Source organism: Aphelocoma coerulescens, chromosome 2 (genome assembly GCF_041296385.1).
Source record: "Aphelocoma coerulescens isolate FSJ_1873_10779 chromosome 2, UR_Acoe_1.0, whole genome shotgun sequence".
NCBI classification, from domain to species: Eukaryota; Metazoa; Chordata; class Aves; order Passeriformes; family Corvidae; genus Aphelocoma; species Aphelocoma coerulescens.
This window is the reverse complement of record NC_091015.1, coordinates 104,651,214-104,671,711: the sequence shown is the minus strand read 5'-3', so window position 1 is coordinate 104,671,711 and position 20,498 is coordinate 104,651,214. Positions and strand designations below refer to the sequence as shown.

The window sequence follows — 20,498 nt, the reverse complement described above, 5'->3', positions numbered from 1 at the left end:
CTTTTCCTCCAATATTCTTGGAAAGGATGAAGAGTAACGGAAATGATCTGGAAGAAAGGGCAGGAGCAACACCACAGGTTAAGCAATGTTGACATTTTTACTGTGGTCGTCAGTGCCATCATTAACTAACCTGTCTTGGCTTCAATGCATGTTCCTGGGATTTGAAACATTCAAAGAAACGCAAATGAAATCTATGTGAAATTAAAGAGCTAGCTGTTGCTACTGTCATTTCTTCATTTTACCTTAATGCCTCTTAAATGCCAAGCATGTATTTCTGCTTTAATACAAGACTGAAGTTTGTGAAAATATCCACATTCACTTAATAATAAGTAGAAAATATTTTTATTTAGCAGTTATTTGAATATAGTTCACAACATTATTTTGTAGATGTTACCAACTCCAGCTAAATTTCATTACATCTTCAATTTACGAGACCTCAGTCGTATTTGGCAAGGAATACTTACAGTTACTCCTGACGTCTGCCAGAGCATCAGTGTTTTGGTAGCCTTGTTCCAACATGAATGCAGACGTGTTATTGCAGACAGGTTCATCAGCAAAAGTGATAAGGACTGGTTTGAAGATTTGATGAGGAAGGTAAGCAAACAGTATTTTAGTATTTGCCACAGAAAGAGGCCAAGGACATAGTTCATTATTAAAGCAATCCTTCCTGTATTGCTGTAGATTGTTTCTGAAGAACACGGTCAAAATCTACTTGAAGATAAATCGACAGAATTATACTTTGTGGATTTCTTGCGTGATGTCCCGGAGACTGCTGGAGATGAACCTGATGATGCAGAGTTGAAGGCTCCGAAAATTTATGAGCCTATCCCATCTTTGGATTACTTGGCTGAAAGATTACAGATGTTCATGCAACAGTACAATGAAACTGTCAGAGGATCAAAGATGGATTTAGTATTTTTCAAGGTATTACTGCTTGTAATTGTATTAATACAGAAAGTGCCTGGTCTTCTGCACTTATTGATACATAGATCTTGTATGTTTCTATCCCATTATTTTGGAGATAGCTCAGAACAACTAGGTTGTTTATACAGTACACACTGTGAATGTCATCTTGCTTTCCTCAAAGTTACCTCCTTCTTGAAGGTCTTGATGCACAATGCTTTCTTCAGCTTTAGACTGGGTGGTTTGATAGAAATTTAGGGTGTTTCAGATTAATTCTCACTCTAAGATGACTACAGCAGTTGAATAAGAAATGCCTATATTGCACTTGTATTTTACTTTTGTCAGTCTATTTAGAGAGCTTGTAAATAGGTCAGCTAAAAAGTCTGGGGGAGTCCTTTCTGCTTTACCTTCTGTCCCCTAAGGAGCATGCCCTCAGCTCTGCTGATGACAAACTCTGCATATGACATTGCTTCATACAAGATTGATACAATGACATTTCTCTTGGGCTAGCCCTGCTGCCCAAAGAATTCAGGGGGGAATCTCCTGTTGATTTTGATTACTACAGAACTGAGTCTTTGGCATAGGCTCCAGAGAAGCCATCCAGCTGTTGAGAAGCAGTTGGTTGGTGACACGCTTCTAGTTGATTATACAATGCATTATTTTTGCATCTCTTCATCCCCTTTTCTCTCAATACACAGGATGCAATTATCCATTTGATTAAAATATCACGGATTATTCGTACTCCACAAGGAAATGCATTGTTGGTAGGTGTGGGTGGATCTGGAAAGCAGAGTCTGACCAGACTAGCATCATACATTGCTGGATACGAGAGCTTTCAGATTACTTTAACAAGGTAACACAATGCAGTGTACATGGACATTTACTCCTTGATTTGCCATAGAAATGAACTCCTCACAATCATCTTAAAGAAATGCAAACCTCTCAACCTTTTTATCCCTCATTGTAAACTACATTTCTGTTCAAAAGTAACTGTCCAAATGTACATCTATAGGTGACAGATCCTGGGTCTTTGTTTTGTTGACTTTATGCTATTGACAAGAAATATGTATTTTCTTCAGCATTTGAGTCTGCAATGCACCTCTGTGAAATCACACTGAAATACAATTTTGCACTAAAAATAACAGGGAGTAATCTGCTGGTGCATGCTGCATAGTAGGCAAACGCTGATGGCCAGGGGAAATGGTAACTTTTTCTATAGATCCTTATGTAGATAAACTGTATTATGACAATTTTTGTCAATGACTTACTATTTTGTAGTGCTGCAGTTCTGTAATTTATAGAAATTTGAAGAGAAAGGGAGTAGCTACTGCCTTCCTTCTGTTTCTCTCTTTACATAGAGTTTACAAGGGTAAGCAATGAAGACCGGCAGAGTGTATTCTCCTTTTCAAACTGTTTAACATGCTGAGAAATATTCTTTAGAGAGACATATCAGGTCTATGAATAATGTTATGAGGCTTCTGATGAAAGGAAAGATAAAGAAAGATATATCACAATCTCTTCCTCTGTCCCAGAAGCAGAAGGAAGGAACAGTGAGAACAAAAAAAAAAAAAAAGGAGGGGAAGAAAAAACCAAAGTGAGAGAACAGAATCCCTAGATTTCCAAGATTATTAAGGCAACTATTAATAATGGCAATGAATATGGAGGGGGGAAAAATGAAATTAGCAGTGAAGAGTGGATGCTGGCTCATGTTTTGTCTCTAAGTATCATTTCCCATTGCTGTTGTTAGGTTATTGAACTAGATAGACTGCTATTCTGACAGTAGAGAATTTCTTATATTCCTATCAGAATACCACAAACCACTGTAATAACTGTAGCTGACACATGCAAACTGAAGATTTGGATTGTTTTACAAGCTCTGCAGTGCTTGCTCTATGGGTATTTATAGAGCAGAAATAAGATGGAGGGCGAAGAGAACTGTGACACTTCCTGTGTGGCATATTTAATATGTGTAGAATGGGTTGTGTGTGTATTGCACAAATCACTTATGACTTTGAAGAGATTATTGGAAATAAGAGACTGGTTACAAAGAAAAGAGGTTCCTAATTTCATCTTTAATTGGCTAAGGACAAAATCTGCCATTTTATTAACCCTAGTTTACATCATTTTATATTGCACAATCTGAAATCTGTAGTTGAATTTGTGTGGACTTCATCTGAATCTTACTTGTGTGCACCAGCCACAAGACACATAACAACAGAACCAGTCACAGTCTCCATGTGCAGAAGAGCTGCGGAATCAGCCCAAGTGATAGTGTTCAAACATAATTTCTGGGGCTTGATTTTAGTTAAACCATATAACACAATAAGCCCCTCAGTTTCAATCTCTCTTGTCTCTTAATGATTTCCTTTAACCTGCTCTCAATATCTTCAGAAGATAATCCAGCTGTATTTATGTAATGGTTACAGGTATCATAACCTACTTGACAACTTAATCCAGCTGTATTAACCTACATATCTAACAAAGAATTTACGTCTGCAAACCATGGGGATACAAAACAGTATCATAATTAGATATAGTATTGCTCTCACCATACTTTTTTCCAGCACATTATTTTTTTTTGACTTCACCTCATTTCACATGATTTATGTTACTGATAATTCACTTTGGGAAAATGTTTAAGGAAAAACTCTAAAAAATGTAACCAGGAGTTATGGTATTAAGTTCTTATCTAGATTTTTTTTCTTGCCTTAAGGAAGCTGATCCAGATGATACATACCTCCTAAGATGGTCTGTAATTTTTGTTCTCTCTTTCTTTAACCCTTCTCTATTCCAGAACATATGCCAGCAACAACCTTTTGGATGATCTGAAAACATTGTACCGCACTGCTGGGCAAAAAGGAAAGGGTGTTGTCTTTATATTCACAGACAATGAAGTCAGAGATGAATCTTTTCTTGAGTACATGAACACTGTTTTGACTTCAGGTGAAGTCTCAAATCTTTTTGCACGAGATGAAGTAGGTGAAATCACACAAGACCTGATTCCAGCAATGAAGAAGGAGTACCCAAGGCTTACTCCCACTAGTGAAAATCTTTATAATTACTTTCTTGCTCGAGTTCGGAATAACCTGCATGTGGTTCTTTGTTTTTCTCCTGTTGGGGAAAAATTCAGAACTCGTGCACTCAAATTTCCAGGTCTGATTTCAGGCTGTACCATGGACTGGTTTCAGTGTTGGCCTAAAGATGCTCTCGTAGCAGTTGCACAGCATTTTTTAGCTTCCTACCATATTGAGTGTACAGATGAAGTGAAACAGAGTGTTGTTAACACCATGGGAACAATTCAAGATATTGTAGCTGAAAAATGTGTTGAATACTTTGAACGATATAGGAGACGAACATTTGTGACACCAAAATCTTACCTGTCCTTCATTAGAGGCTACAAAGCTATTTACAAAGAGAAGTTTGCCAGTCTTGGAAGTTTGTCTGAACGCATGAGAACAGGTAAGGTAAAAGCTTTTTGATTTTTGTTTCTTTCTTTGTTTTTAAAAAGGTGAGAAGAATCTGAATAAAAGGATGTAAAAGCATGGATTTAAATTGTGAGCTCACTTTCATTTGGAAGCCAACTCATATATTTTCAGCTGTATTGTCTGTGATTACAAACTCTGCAGAGGTTTTGTTTCAATGAACTTTATGAATGTGCAGATTAGAGAGGAGATTTGAAAACAGTATTAGTTAGCAGTTAAAATGCCTGAAACTCCTGCTTTGACATGTATGTATGCCAAGGAACTACTGAGATCCTTGTTTTCACATGTAAGCATGCCAAGAGTAAATCTGAGAAAGGTAAGTAAATGTTCATATTCAGTCCCTCTGAAGAATTTTTTAAAGGAACAGGTATATGCCAAAGGTAAAATTTAAAAAATATAGCTGTGCACATGGTCAGACATGATAAACAATTAAACAGTTTCCTAAACTGAATGCTGTTTGGAAGTGAATGTGACCTTAAACTGTTTCTTCTCCCACCATTGACAATTGTAGACCTGACATATGTATACATATGTCCAAAGGTAAAGGGTGGCTGGCTGTCTGGAAGAACAAACGTAGGTTTTTTTGAGTTAGAAAGATATATATGATGCATTTACATTTAGATGCATGGATTTATAAAGAGGATGTTTATACTTAAGAGTTTTTCTCATAATTTGTTCAAACTGTTGGAATACTGTATTGCTCAAGAATCTGTAGGTTTTTTTACCCCATCTCATCTGGACCTTCATGTAATGTTGAATTTAGAAGCTCAGCCTACTCTCCTTGTGTCTTCACTTTCATTGCCAGGTTCCTCCTCTTTGTTTTGTACAGAGTACAGCCTAGTGCTTTTTATGTTCTCATGGATTTCAGAAATTTCACACGCATTTCTTAAGTGTCATTCACCATGCTAATGTTTTTCAGCATGTGTGTTTAACATTTAGTCTCCTTCTCATATAAAAGAATATAAACAAGTGATCAAGTGACAGATTCTGAAGGCTTTTATACAATGAAAAATAAAAATTGTCCTGGTTAATTTTGGTGTTCAACCAATGGGATCACTCACTGGTATTCCTAAACATGAATCTGAGCAACTTATTTTAAATATCCATATTGCTTCAGTGAGGTTACTCTCTCCATAGGTCTTTCTGTTGCTAAAATGGAATTTGTCCACCACAGGTCTTGCAAAACTGATGGAAGCTGAGGTTTCTGTAAGCCAGCTCTCCAAAGAGTTGGTTATGAAGGAGAAAGATTTGGCTATAGCTTCAAAAAAAGCTGATGAAGTTTTATTGGACGTAACTATGAAAGCCCATGCTGCAGAAAAAGTGAAAATGCAGGTGCAAAAGGTAAAAGACAAGGCTCAGGCTATTGTGGATGACATTGCTATTGATAAAGCAGCAGCAGAGGAGAAGCTTGAAGCTGCAAGACCTGCACTGGAAGAAGCCAAGGCAGCCCTGCAGGTCAGAAGCAAATATATTCTGAACGTGCAGGTAGTTAATGGTCATTATGTGCAATAATATGGCTTGTGCTTCTAACTTGGGGGAAAGATTGAGGAACTGGAACTGACCTGTAAATCCTTGTAGAAAAAACCCTGAAAACTGAAGAGGGGAAGAGGTAAGATGGGCAGTACTCTACTGTCAGGTAGTAAAGCAGTCACAGAGTGGTACTACCTTTAGGGACTTTCTGCAGTAGTGCTTCTGAGCGACCTGCAAACCTGCAGCCATTGCATTCCATACACAGGCCTCCCAAAAGACCATCATTCTTTGCCATCAGGTGACTGCCGAAATAAATGGATTATTTTCTTTTATAATTTTTCAGACAATAAAACCTTCTGACATTGCAACTGTTCGCAAACTGGGTAAACCTCCTCACCTGATAATGCGGATCATGGACTGTGTGCTACTTTTATTCCAAAGGAAAATAGACTCAGTGACACTAGATCAGGAACACCCAGGTGTCAAGCCATCATGGACTGAGGCTCAGAAGCTAATGAATAATTCAGGATTTCTTAGCATGTTGCTTACTTTCCAGAAGGTAAGTAATTAATAGGGGCGCTACTGCTTCAATAACCATCTTCAGAGTTCACATGAAAGTGTCTTCTACCATCAAAGGCAGTTTGAAACAGTTTTGTCTATCTATAGTTGTAGATACTTTCTGACTTTATTCTTCTTCATTTTCATGGCTCATTATCTCAGCAATTTTTCTCCTGGGCCCCACAGTGGCTTCTAGCAGACAGAAGTATCCCGTGCACTAGACCAAATCTTGAGAAGCTTAGTGTTATCTTATTCAGGCAGTTCCTGCTTCTAAGTAGGAACTTGCCTTAGAAGGGCCCACTCTTGGTTTTTCAAATGGCTCACCTTCTCCAGTGCTACCAGGCCTGTTTGCCCGTAAGGCACTTGACAATTCTGTCTCCAATTTGCTAGGGAGCTAGCAGGAAATAAGAAAAAAAATGAACAGGGAAAGAAATGACATAATTTGGGAACTTTTGAGGTTCTTTCACTAGAGAAGTAGTGAAGTGAAGAATAATCTCATTATCAATTGTAAGAAAAATAAGAGCAAGCAGGTTTTTATTTCTGTCAGGACAGAAACTTTTGCAGCAAGGTTCACTGAACTGTGAGAAAAAGGAAAATTCTCTATAGGGAAGAGAAGAAAGATGTGACAGGTAGCTGGACCAGAAAAATACCTAGGTTAGAATATGAAATGGCAGAATCATAGCCCAATTTCATAATCCAGGAGACCAAGAAGATTTCAGCAAAACCTGGCTTTTCTGCAATGTTGCAGAACATACTTTCTCGTTTGTACACTGATGTTTTAATCTACTTATCTGTGCATTTTGCTGATGCCTTTTCTAAGCTGCTGGAGTGTTTTTATTGTGAAGATCATTCTCACTATCCCCAGGAGCCATTTCTCCCAGAGAGCCATATTGTGGAAACTTGCACTGCCTCTGTAGACAGTTTCTTCCTGGGGCTGTCAGTCTGGTCACTTTTCCAAGTGCTATCTTGACTAAACAAAAAGAGGAAATGAGTTTTAAGATAGCAAGGACTAATTATGTACTCCTTGCTCAAGCTTCTGTCTAACGAGGCTTCCAGTTTTGGCACTTATTAATAGTGCACATATTCCTGCTGGTAGCTGGAAACACATTTAACTCAGAGAAGTCAGAACAACTTTTGTGGGACTGAGTTCTTGCAGAAAGTGATACCAATAAATGTGGGGTAGGATACTGGACTACTTCAATCCCTGAGGAGGTACTTCTGATGCTGTCCTCCTGCCCCATTTCTCATTTCAGAGTATATATGACAAGAAAATTAATTGTGTCTGGAGTTCTGAGTAGACTACACTGCTTACTTGTTTCTGAGATTTGGGTTTTTTTTGTGTTCTTTCCTAGTATTTTTTAGGCAATGAAAATTAGTGGATGATGTAGCTAATTCAATTCAAAAATAATTACTTAAAAGGAAAAGCATGACATTTCCCAAGCTTTTGAACAGAGATTTAGGCCACTGCTGATTGATCTTTGCTTCACCTTTGCCAGCTTGTTAGCTCGTAATTTTGAGTAGGAGAACAAAAATGTCAAAATGTTTGTCCAGCACTATTTTACATTTTAGCAAATGATCATAGTGAAAACACCACCATGGCTGATCTTGGGAATAATATAGTGAATGTCTTTTCTATTAGGGTAGCTAGGGATCAGAACAAGTGCAAGGCAATCCTTTCTGCTATGCAGAAAAACAAGAAAAGGGTAAATTGCTTGACAGTATGAATGGTGGATGATTTTTAGATGCATTAAAAGAAAGGCATTAATACATTGCCAAAAAAAGGGAAGATTCTTTACATGTCTATTGTTAAGCAGTCATTTTTAGCCTGTTTAAGCTCTTCTACTCTCTACATTGCTCAAGGAGATGAATTCCATTTTCTTCTGACACTTACATAATTATAGATTAACCACCATCATCAAAGATCTGGCTTTTCATGTTCTCAACAGATTGTGAAAGGGAGAAAAAAACTGAGATTAGAATAACAGCTGAAAGAAATCCCTTTTACGGTTAAGGAAAAGGGTTAGCTTCAGTGAAGTGAAGACAGTGCCTTGCAGTTTCACCCTTTTCTTTCCTAAAGCTGCCTGTTTGGTTCCTTTACCTGTGTTCACACCAGTGCCTGTCTGATGCCATGGTGAGCTTGTTTATGGGACTAGACTAGAAGAAAATTAATCAGTAGTTTGCTGACTTATGTTTCTGTCGTAACAGTTTCCAAACTAGCTCACTGAGCATTGGTGAGGGTATTAAAGATGGGGCGAGGACATCTGGTTGAGGGGGAAAGGGAAGAAGGTGCACTGTTGTAGCAGCAATAGCTTAGAACAGCTTAAATTGTCATGGAGCTACAAGCACTAGTAATGACTGTAAATCTTATGCGTCAAATAGGGATATTAAATGCCACTCTGTTGCAATGGAAGTAGGAGTTATTTTCACGAGTTCACAAAAACTACTAATCTGTCCTTTATAAGAGTGAAAGGCAACAGTGTTGCTTTGTTAATTTATTCTGTAAAAAGTGATAGCCCCATGATTTTAAAAATAAAAGTGTTTCTGTGAAGCAGACCTTATTCTAAAATCCATTTTAAAAAATAATATTTCCTTTCCATTGACTAGGACTCCATTACAGAAGAAACTGTGGAGCTTTTAGAGCCTTATTTGGATATGGAGGACTATAATCTTGAGACTGCTAAAAAAGTGTGTGGAAATGTAGCAGGTCTTTGCTCATGGACACAAGCAATGGCTTACTTCTATGGTATTAATAAAGAAGTTCTTCCTCTTAAGGTATTTTTTATTGATCATTTTCTTTTGAGGGATGAATCTAGTCAAGTGGAAAAAATGTCGAGTTGTTTTGGCTAAAAAAGAGACTCTTGTTTCTTCACGCCGTGTGGTGGAGCCAAGCACACAAAGGTTAAATATGTCCTGGCAATTTTTTTCCCCTTACACACAGCTACCCTGTGGTTCAGTTGTTACTTGTGTGAACACAGTAAGTGTTCAGTGGGTTCTTTATAGAGCCTGTCTAGCAGTACGTGGGAGATAATGGTACCTTCTCTGCCCTCAGAGTCGGTGCCAGGCACTATGGCCTCAAGAAAACTCCTCAGTCCTACTGGCCTGGGAAGGAACCTACTCATTGGGGTTATGATAGAATATGGGAAAGAAGAGGAGAGACCATTCTTGGCACAGAAATATTCTTCAAGGAATTTAGCTGGAATTCATGACCCTAAATAAAATTTTGGAGTTTCAACTTGCTAAATGCAAGTGTACATATATAACAAAGAGAGTAGTTGCCAGGTATAGAATTCTGTTGTAACATTGAACTGAAGTAGAAAGGGATCAGCCACTGTTATGTGCATTCCTACAGATAGCTTTGTTGTCTTGGAAACATTTCATTTATGAGCATATTGAAAAAAAGGGACTTTACATATTTATATAATGATTTATAGTCATTGCTCCTACAGTGAGTTTTATGGCTCTTTTCTGAGGAAATACATCCAATCCATTATGCTTCCACTGCACTGATGTTTGGTTTCTTATTGAATAAGCCACTGTATCAACGGTATAGTCAAAACTCTTGGCATAATCTTTTAGTATACCTAGACAGATCTGATTCAAATATGTTAAAAGCATAATTTTTTATTCAAGTAACTCAAGAGAATGCTATATTTTTGTGATATATAAGTAGCTATTCCCTTTTCAAATAATGGGATGTTCACTAATGAAAACAGAATTTGAAATGTTGCTATTGAGAGCTACAAAAGGGAGCAAGACCTGGGGGAAATAGTGGCTTTATATGCAAATGTAACCCTGAAAGTTGAAAACGTGCTCTTGTAGTTTTTATTTGAATATATATGATTTAGGATTACATATAAATTTAGCTCTGTGTTCAAGTACTTGCATTCTTGTCACACTGTAGCTGTTAAAAAATGAAACATACATTTCTTGGCAAAGTGGTGCCTATTGTCAGGCATAGCAACAGTTACAAATATTTTAGAAACAGAAGATGACAGAGGGAAGGAGGAAGTGTTTAAAGTATGCAAGAGATATTGCAGGAAGCAGTGGAGTGATGCTAAGAAAATAATTGAAAATAAATATACAATTAGACTGCATAAAGTACTAGCCCAGGCTAATTCATCCAGTGCTAAAACCAGGTTTACTGAATGAATTAATCAAGCTGCTTTATCCTAACTGCTGTTCTAGGATATAAATCCCCTTCAGCACCTGCAAAATGGATTCAATATATTTTAAAATTGCATCTTAAGTGAGACTCATTGCCTCATTTATCTTAAATATGACAACCTGTGAAAACTAATTAATAGTGACTTATATTATATTAAATATAGTGTGCAAAAGTTACCTTATTCCTAGCAATGGATACTGACATTCTTTATATAGGTGGCCTGCAGCCCACGGGTCATTAGTTAGACTTTCCTGTAGACCTTCAGTGTGAGGATGACCTGTTTCTCCCCACATTGCTACCTAGTAAACCATCCTGCTGCATTAACCTGAGAATTTAGAAACACCATCTGCTCCTTATCCATTAGTTGAAGAATATAAGAGCAGAATGGAGAAGCCCTGACTTTTGCTGTGATGCTGTTAGCCTCTAATTAAAATACTATGTATAGGAGTATAATTTCCCTTAGGGATGTCTCCAGTGACTTTAATTAAGTTCTCCTTAGGCTGTTATGGTGGTCAAGGGAAGTTTGTCTACAGTTTATAAATTCTGTTTGATATTGAGGATTCTCCCTGTCAAACTCAGTTTTAAGTATGAGACTTTATTGCCTTTTCTCCTTTCATCTCCATACTGAACTAAAAACTGCAGCAGGCAATGAAAGGAAATCTTGCACCTGAAGAAGAGGTAATAGTCAAGAAGTGTTGAAATTTGATAGTTGTCCATTTAAATAAGTGTGTCCTTGTAAAGGTGATGCCTACTGGGCAGGAAAACAAGCATGCAAATCTGAATTCAAGGCCCACAATATCTGTGGAAGGAAAGCATGTACTCTGGGGGGTGAGGGGGAGGATTAGGTCGCCTAACAAAACAGAGTGAGGTCAGGACATGTAACTGAACAGAGAATATGGAGTGTCTTTCACTAGCTAGTACAGACTGTGAACAGCAGATAAGAGGTTTCTGTGCTTTTCAAAGGTTATTTTAATCCCAAAGAATGGTCACTGATAGCAAAGAAAGTGAGGCCAAGATTTTATTAGTGTCACTCTGCGTGTGTTTGCATGTGTATGTATGTATATTTGTATGCATATGTGCATGTGTGTATATATATATATATATATATATCTTTTTAAATTTTGTGTTGTTGTGGTAAAAACATTGTTTTTGGAATGTCTGCAAAACCTGTGTATGTCTTTGCCTTTTTTACAATCTTTCCCTAAATAATGGTGGATACAAGCATATCATGATATTGAGTCTCTGAGAAAGCTGATCCAAAACCAGTGGAGTGTCTAGAGGAAAAATCTGCAGTAATCTGGGACAGGGGCAGTTTAGAAATTGCATTTCCATGAAGAGTTTTCAGTCAGATGCCATGTGCCTAGAACAGTCCTGAAGCAAAGGCAAAGATGAGCACTCAGGACATCCCCAGAAGGTCAGGAGCAGAGTGACAGAGTCCAAGTGCAAGAGACCTTCTGGCCTAGTCCAGCAGCAGTGAGTGCTTAATGGGCTGTAAGAACAGTGGACTTTGAAAGCTGAAATTCTTTAACAAGAGAAGTGCTAGGAAAGCTCCAAATCATTCTTACCTTTTCTGAAGTTTTGGACACTTTTTTTTTTTTTAATGGAATTCTCCTAGTAACATTTCCTGAATGTACTGAGCAGCAGTCGCTCTTCAGAGTGATTTGGGGTTGATCTGGGCATTCCATTCAAGAGCAGGCATAGAATTAAGTGGTGTGAGGCTTCTTTTTGTTGGAGAAGTCATTTTTATTGAACAGCTTCCTTGGATCAGGGTCAGATACACTTGGTACTTTGCAAAATTGAGTTTGCAATGAAGCAGCGAGAAACTTAATGTCTATGTGAATACTAATAAATTAAATAGTACTAGTGAATTTTTCTGGGCACTGGAAAGTCATCATTTGCACTGTTAAATTGTTAGAATGATCCCTAGTGTAGATTTTGTCTTGGCTGAGCGGCATTCCTCAGTAGTCTCTGGGCACATTTCAGGAGTTAGCCTGGTTCAAGAGCCATTCCCACAAGGCTGTCAGTATGTAGTCATTATGTTTTAGAGGCTGGGAGAGCTTAATGTGAGCTGTTTTATGCTGGTTAACTTCAGTGCCAGAGAAAGGTCCTGGGCGTGTTTCATTTAAGAGTCTAGCTGTGACTGTAATTATGTGTTTATTTGTTCTGGTTTTGTGTGGAATGAAAAAATCTTAAAAGGGGCAGGATCATTTCACCACCTGCTGTGAAGTCCTCTGTGAGGGCAGCTTGGAAAAAGGTAAAACAGCTGCTTAACTCTTTAGGATATAGCCCTTGTTGGCACGGGTGCTGTCTCGGGACCTGCCCCATGCAGATGGATGCAGAGAGCAGGTAGCAGCACTGGCTGGAGCAGGTGTTGAGAGGATTGTCTGTCTGGTTCCCCACAATGCCAAAGGCAAGGAAAGGCTGAAGCTGCTGTTCTCACACGAGTCCAGGCATGTTCCTGCATAGCACCACTTCTCCAGGAGCACAGATCAGAGTGTGGACCTCATATCTTAAATCCTTGTGATTCATCTGCATAAAATCCATTTATTCAGGCTTTCACACTGCATCCAACTGGAACAAGTTGTGTATCCTTGCTTTGCTGCGTGATTCAGAGGGATGAAATTAAGGGTGTGAAGCTTGTTCACAGAGCAATGCCACTAAAATTAGGAAGGCCGCAGTGGTTCTTAGTGGTTGGAAAACATGTTTCCTTCCTGCCTATTATTGGCTGGAAGTGTTTGTATGGAGCTGATTGCAGCTGTAATAGTCTTTCTTGTGCAGAAGATTCTCTTTGGCAGCAGAGCTTGCCTCCTGCTCTCATGGCAGAGCTCTATACAGGAGGCTGCCAGCCAACCAGCCAGTGATGTCAATACAAAAGCTGTGTTTGTACCCATGTAATTTTGAAAAGTCAAGTTTGAAAAAAAAAACCAACCAGGGAGACAGCAAATAGTGATGATTTCTAAGGGTAATCTGGAACAAGTAGTCTTTTTTTGCCTTTGGGAATCACATAGGTTGGTCATCCTGGCATGTTGGCTGTCATTCTCATGCAACCAACCATTGTTCATCACATATGATCAAGTAGACTATAAATCAAACTAATATTATAATGTCTTATACTTTGTTATGGTTACTCTAAAATTGGCTGAGAACTTTGGTTAAATTGCCCATAAAATAATTTCTCATTATGGGTCCTCTTCCAGAAAAATCTGTGAAATCTTGTGTAAATAATTTTAGGGATTTTTTCATGTTAGAATACAATATTTTTTTTTTTTTACTCATCTGAACAATTTTTTTGTTGTGCCTACACCTTCAAAGCTGATAGCCTTTTAAGAGTTTTTAAGAATGGGGAAGTCTGTTTTATCAATCTTTGGCACTTTTCTGAGTAGTTTATTGCTGCACAAAGACCTGCTTTTCATAGTTACAAGGCATCATTGCTCATATGTATTGGGAATTCACATGCCCATCCTCTTCCATGGAAGTTCATATCCTGCTGTGATGAATGTCAAGCTGTTATATGAATCCACACAGCCAGCTGTAAGTTCTCCATTGTTCCAGCTGTTCCAAGGATCTTGTTTCCTGTGTAACCTCAGTATTTGTCAGCTGGGGCCGAAACAATATGTCATAATATTTTCTGACTCCCATTTTTAGCACTCAGAGAATTTAAGGATACAAGGATGCTCTGCAGTGGAGAAGGTGGCTGGGGGAGGTAGAGGAGGGCTGGTGCCAGGCTCTTTTTGGATCTCAGTCAGAAAGGCCTGACAAGAGATGGCTAAATGAAGCGACTGCTTTAATAAGACGGAATAGTAAGAGGAGTTTAAAATAGTTTGAATGACCAAAAGAGAAAGCTTTCTCTTCATGGACAGGATCTGCTCTGCACAGGATACCCTGGGAAAAACTATCCAGGCTCTGTCTGATGCTGCATGAATATGGAGTGTCCAATATTTGAAGGGATGTGAAGTTCACTCACTGTTTGTCTTCTTATGAATCTTTTAAGGCAGTTTTCTTATTAAACCATTTGTTGTCAGACCTTTCTTATCCAGATGCAGAAGGAACCCTGCACACACTTTCTCTCCCTCTCTTTCTCTTATATCTCACCCTCCCCACCTTTCCCCTGGTGCAGGACACAGTAACACTACATCACCTCCTCAAAACTCCTTTGCTGTTGGAACCCAATGGTCCAAGATTCACTAAAACATAACAGCAGTTGTTCTGAAATCTGCTTATCTGGGTTTAATCAAGACTCATTGATTGAGCAATGTTTATTTCCAGGTGATGCTTTTTAATGTGTTTTTTGATAAACAGTGAGGTAAAAATATTTCAGCATCCTTACATGATGGAGATTTTATGAGCAACCATTTTACTGGTTCATCTGGATTCTAAAATATTTTTTTATCTCTAGGATCTGTCAACAGACCAGGTAATGAAATTTTACTGACAGTGCTTTTCTCTAGCATATACTGTCTGCATATACCTAGCTTGCTAATATACATGGACACAGAACATGTGATTCACCTGTATCCAATACACATGTATACAACATACATGTATATAGATATTAGTAACCTACTTCACTGGTTAGTACATATATGCTTCTCTAATTCTCAGCTCACAAACCTCTCTTTTGAAATACACCAGACCCCAACCCGTGGTTATACTGTTAACTATCCCTTAAAAGAGATACCTTCTATTGCTACACTTCTGGTGTGATATAATGCGAGTGTCAAGTTTCATATTCATAATAAAACAGGTTTTACAGATTCTTGGTTTCCATCTTCATAACTCTTATAGGAGAAAAAACCAGAAATAAGATACATGATATTTTGTCACATATTTAAACAAGCTTTTTTAAATATTCAGAGTAAATGGAATCAACCTTTATCTGTAAGTGTGAATTTCATAAGAGCTTTGTCAGGCTCTAATCCTCTGCAAATGTATATGGAAATACATTCTGAATTCACAGAATATTTTTTTCAACCCTGTTAGGAATATAAAAGTTAAGAGGCCACATTTAAATGACTGGTAACTCATCATGCAAATTTATAGAGAGATGTAAAAAAAGTCTCTAGAGTTTTACTTTCCAGAGGAGCAAAAAATATATTTGTTATATTTTTGTTGTAGAAGTAATTGATGGAAAAAGAGAGCAGAAGACTAGTTTCTGTTATAATCTGCATTATTTTATAACTAATGAAGAAAATATTAATTTTCTTTTGCACAGGAGGCATATATATAAGGCCACCAATTGTATAGGTTGCTTCATATGTCTAGTTTACAGCTATTTTCAAGTGAATTTTAAGTAATTGGTCATTGTGTGATCAATAGACCATTCTGAAAATATTACTAAAACATCTTAAGTTTGCCTTGAATAACTTTAATGCTATGCTTCTGTTCCAGAAATAAAAAGAAAAAAGCCTTCTGTCATCTTAAACATGTATTATTTTTAAAAGTACCCAATACAGTACAGTATGTGCCATTAAATGAATCTCATTTTCTTCTGACAAATAATAGGTTTTAACTACTTTTTGCTCTTAAATATCTGTAGGCAAATTTAGCTTTGCAAGAAGGGAGACTTGCAGCTGCCCAAATGGAACTGGATAGTGCACAAAATCAGCTGGACAAGAAGCAAATGGAACTGGATGAAGTACAAGCCATGTATGATGCTGCTGTGAAAGAGAAGCAGGCCTTGCTTGATGATGCTGAGGCATGCAGAAGGAAGATGAGCAATGCCACAGCTCTGATTGAAGGATTGGGTGGAGAAAAGGTATTAGCACACGTGCGTAGGTTTCCAGCACAAAGCAGGTGCGCGGCTTTGAGAATGCTCCATGATGATCATAACTGTGCTTGAGAAACTCAAGGTGTGGTGACATCTTGATATCATATGACCCTTTTTTTTAGTTATAGGTATGGGGTTTTTTCCTTGCAGTTAATGTATCTAACAAAGTAAAGCAATTTCTTGTGTTAAGTCTTCTGTATGAAGATTTGTGTTATATCATATGACTCGTATTAGGATAAAGTTCAGATTTAAAGCCAAGGAGTCAAATTCCTTTTAGCTTTAGTAAGAAGAAGAATTAGGCTTAACCTAAATAATTGCCCTAAAATATTTATAAGAAGGATTACTCTCTTTTTCTCACCAAGTATACAAGAATACAAATTTGAAGCTTGACTAATTTCCTGAATTATAATTGAAGCTTAGATTTCTACTGGAGCCTTTTGCAGAATTATGGGCTAATTGTTATCCTCTGCAGTGAGCTTGAAATTTACCTTTCCTATGCAGATCTTTCTGGCTTCAGCCTGAAGGTTTTCAGAGGAAGCAGGATACTCTTTTTTCCTCTCTTATTATTTGCTTTGTTAATTCCTTCATTCATTTCACACAAAGCCAAAATTGATTAGAGTTTTGACTTCAGCCATTGTGTCCTGTGAGGTCAGGACCTCAGCATTTCTTTGCATAGCTGCCTTTCAAATTACATCAGTCAAAAATCTTAGATGCTTTCTCATACTTTTTCAATGAATTTCTAAATTTAAGAGCAATACAAAAATAGGAAATTACAGTGTCTTTTTGTGGGTTTTCTGGAGCCTTGTGCTATGAGGTCTTGTAAGACCTGTTATTCCACTCTACTTTTGAAAATTCAGCCAAAAAAAAATAAAGACTCTCTATGGCACTTGGACCATTGGGCAAAACTGACACTGGGTTAAATGTGTGTTTTCTAAACTTGAAATGTGTATGTCCATACCAAGATTGCATGCAGAGTGATTGTAAAGGAACAGCAATCTGGAAAGAAAGGAATAAGCAAAAATATTAGTTAAGTATTTTTATTTTTTTTAATACATTAAAAAATAAGTTTTATAAAATTGCAGAATCATGGAAAAATTGAGATTGGAAGGAACCACTGGAGATATCTAACCCAAAACACAGCCTCCCCCTCCCCGCTACTCAAGGCTCAGGCCATTGTTTGGTTGGGTTTTGAATATCTTCAAGGATTCCCCAACTTCCCTTGGCAACCTATATCAGTTTTTGACCACTCTCACTGAAATAAGGGATTTTTTGTGTGTTGAATTTGAATTTCTTATATTCCAATTTGTGTCCACTGCCCCTTGTCATTTCATAGAGTACCAGTGAAAAGAGTCTGGCATCTTCCTCTTTACACCTTCCCATCAGGTATTCGTGTGCAAAGATACCTGTGTACAAATTTCCCCTGCACTCTCGGTGTTCAAGGATAAACAATCTCAGCGAAGGCTGCCACAGAATTTTAGATCCCTGATCAGTTCTTTATCTGCAAGTCTGAGGTTAAGCAAACTGCCTTTCCCTCATTAGATCCTCACTTGACTGTGTTCAGAACATTTGTCAATACCCTCCTTAAAACCTCAAGGATTGCTTGTGTCTTTCTGTGTTGTCCCTTCAGATATTGGGTGGTTGAAGGTGCCTGTGTAGACCAGGGCCTGTGGATGTGAGGTTTCTGCCCACTGTCTGAAAAAGCCCTCATCTACTGCTTGTTAATCACGTTGTCTGTGACAGACACACACATCTCCCACGTGGAACTTCCCTCTGATGCTAGCCCATAAGCTCCCAACTGGCATCTTGTCCATCCTTGTGTCTCCCATGCAGAACTACATGCATTCCTCTGCTCTCTCACATGAAGGAAAACCCCTCTTCTCACCTCCCCACCCTGTCCTTCCTAACAAGCCCATAGACAGCTGATGCTGCTCTCCAGTAAGGGAAGTCTTTCCATGATGTTTCTGTGACCCCCATGATAGCACAACACTGCAACCACTTGCAGAGCCCTCGTTTGTTCTCCATGCTGTGCACATTCATGTAGAAGCATGTCAGACAGGTGCCCAGCTGTGATAATTAATGTCCTATAAGCAGTATGAAAGCTATCCCCACCGTTCTGTCTGGTGGACACTTCTTTGTTTATGTGGGTGTCCTTAGGGTGGTCCTCCATTAGCCCTGTTTTGTTAATTATGAGGTCCCTACTGTTTATCTCACCCCAAACATTTTGTTTGCTGGCCCGATTCTCCACTGCCTCACACTACTATTGGTTCTCCTCTGACTGCCACTTCATTCCTCCTTTAAAGCCCTTCTTAGCAGTTTGACCAGCTTGTTTGCAAAGATGTTTTTTCTCCACTTGGTCAGGTGGTTGCCATCACTTCTAAGCAAACTTCTACTTCTGGAAAGAATTATTTAAAGCAAAAAATACTACTGTTCTCAAGAAAAAATATTTACCAGAAGGAGATGAATTCTTAAGTTAGATCTTCCTGTTAGTTTTGTGTCTGCTTAAGCTAACTTCTTTTCGATATTTTACATACAGCTTCGCTGGACAGCAAGCAGCAAAAACTTTCAAAATCAAATTATTAATTTGGTGGGGAATGTTCTTCTGGCCACTGGATTTCTCTCTTACTCTGGACCTTTCAATCAGGAGTACAGGAATTTGCTGCTTCAATTGTGGAAGAAAGAGATGGACAATAGCAAGATTCCATACAGTAAAGTAAGTGTTCATGTTCTGATCTGACCTTATTCTTTGCCTTGCTGAGGAATTATATGCAGAGCATTTCATTCCAGATAAGTACATAATTGGAAGATTATATACAGGCTGTCATATTCCATCCAATTTTTAATAAATAAAAAATCTGAGCAGTTGACAACTGAGCTTCTAAACCAATATGTTTTAAGTTCCTCTTTATACTGTCAGGCATTTCAAGATTGGTATGTAGGACACTGCTCTGGCAAATCTGAGAGAGAAATGCTGTCTGGGGAGAAATAGCATAATACTGGAAACAAAGTAAAATTTATCAGCTTAGAATACATTTACTTTTTCATAAGAGGTAACATCACCTTTAACCCCTGTGTATTATCAGTAAATACCCTCCTGTCATACCCTCTGCTGTGTACCCACAACATTTAATTAGTTTAATTTGAAGTATCTTGTAGAAATTATTGATTTAAACAAACCCTGGATTTTGCAAGGCTTGGTTTGCAGCACTTCAGCACTTTGGCTTGCTCCAGTGCTAGCTTTTAAATCTGTGCACCTTTGTCACCAGTGAGGCTGTCCCAGTGAGGCTGACATTGCAGCATCTCCTTCACTGGCCTGTGTCTGTGTGGACACAGGTGGCCTAAAATGCAGTGGGGCTACGGTCCCATCATTCAGTTTCTGTTTCCTGCCACTTTATATTTTATCTTTATTAAAGTGAGCAACCTGCATGCTCAGCTATGACACAGGGCAGGATGCCTTGCATGAATCTTGTCCTTTCCTTTTATCACTATCTGCCTCAGGAGTGCCAGACCTGGCAGATGTTCTGGTGCAGAGGATTTGCTCATGGCCAGCAGCAGCCTTGCTCCTATTCCTACTCCTCCTTTTAGGAGGTCTGTCTAAAATCCTTCCCTGTACCTGGAAGACGCATTCATGCTGAAGGCAGAATTTAGGCCATAACAATCAAAACTGTTTTTCTGAGTAATCTATGTTGCCTTCCACTTGGTTTTGTGAGTACCTGTGTACATTTTCTTCAGCAGTAAAGGCTGGACAAATAGCTGAGGAACTCTCTCTTCCTCTTAGCACAGGAGTTGAGGCATTAAGCTCAAATAGCTCCTGTTCTCAGCTGTCAAAGATTGTGACAGAGCAGTTGCTGCTGAATAGTGCTGTGAATTATTGAGCAGCCTGTGTACAGCTGTATCATTGTGAAACAGCTAAAGGTAGATCTGCATCTTCTTTTCAGTTTTTTTGGGATTTGGCACTTAAATCCTCTGTTAAGGAGACCTCTTTTCCATGAGGTGTTTGTTCACCTCACAGAAGTTACTTGTAAATATCTTTTTTATTATTTTTTATGTTAGGTTAGCATATTGCTTCTTGTAATGCTGATTAACCTTGACCTGACAGAGTCAAACTTGCAATCCACCCCAGTTTATGCCATGACTTAAAAGATGAATGATTCTG

At 38.3% G+C, this 20,498-nt stretch overlaps 1 protein-coding gene across 1 annotated transcript in view; it reads left to right on the top strand.

Annotated features, from left to right (window-relative positions):
- LOC138104909 (dynein axonemal heavy chain 5-like) overlaps positions 1–20,498 on the top strand; it is a 149,567-nt gene that overhangs the window by 82,159 nt on the left and 46,910 nt on the right. Inside the window, exons 54-62 of the mRNA XM_069004235.1 lie at positions 388–594; positions 682–924; positions 1,602–1,756; positions 3,698–4,362; positions 5,560–5,840; positions 6,199–6,414; positions 9,018–9,185; positions 16,115–16,333; positions 18,879–19,055. Of these exons, the coding sequence (XP_068860336.1) occupies positions 388–594; positions 682–924; positions 1,602–1,756; positions 3,698–4,362; positions 5,560–5,840; positions 6,199–6,414; positions 9,018–9,185; positions 16,115–16,333; positions 18,879–19,055 (2,331 nt within the window). The remainder of the gene's footprint in view (positions 1–387; positions 595–681; positions 925–1,601; positions 1,757–3,697; positions 4,363–5,559; positions 5,841–6,198; positions 6,415–9,017; positions 9,186–16,114; positions 16,334–18,878; positions 19,056–20,498) is intronic.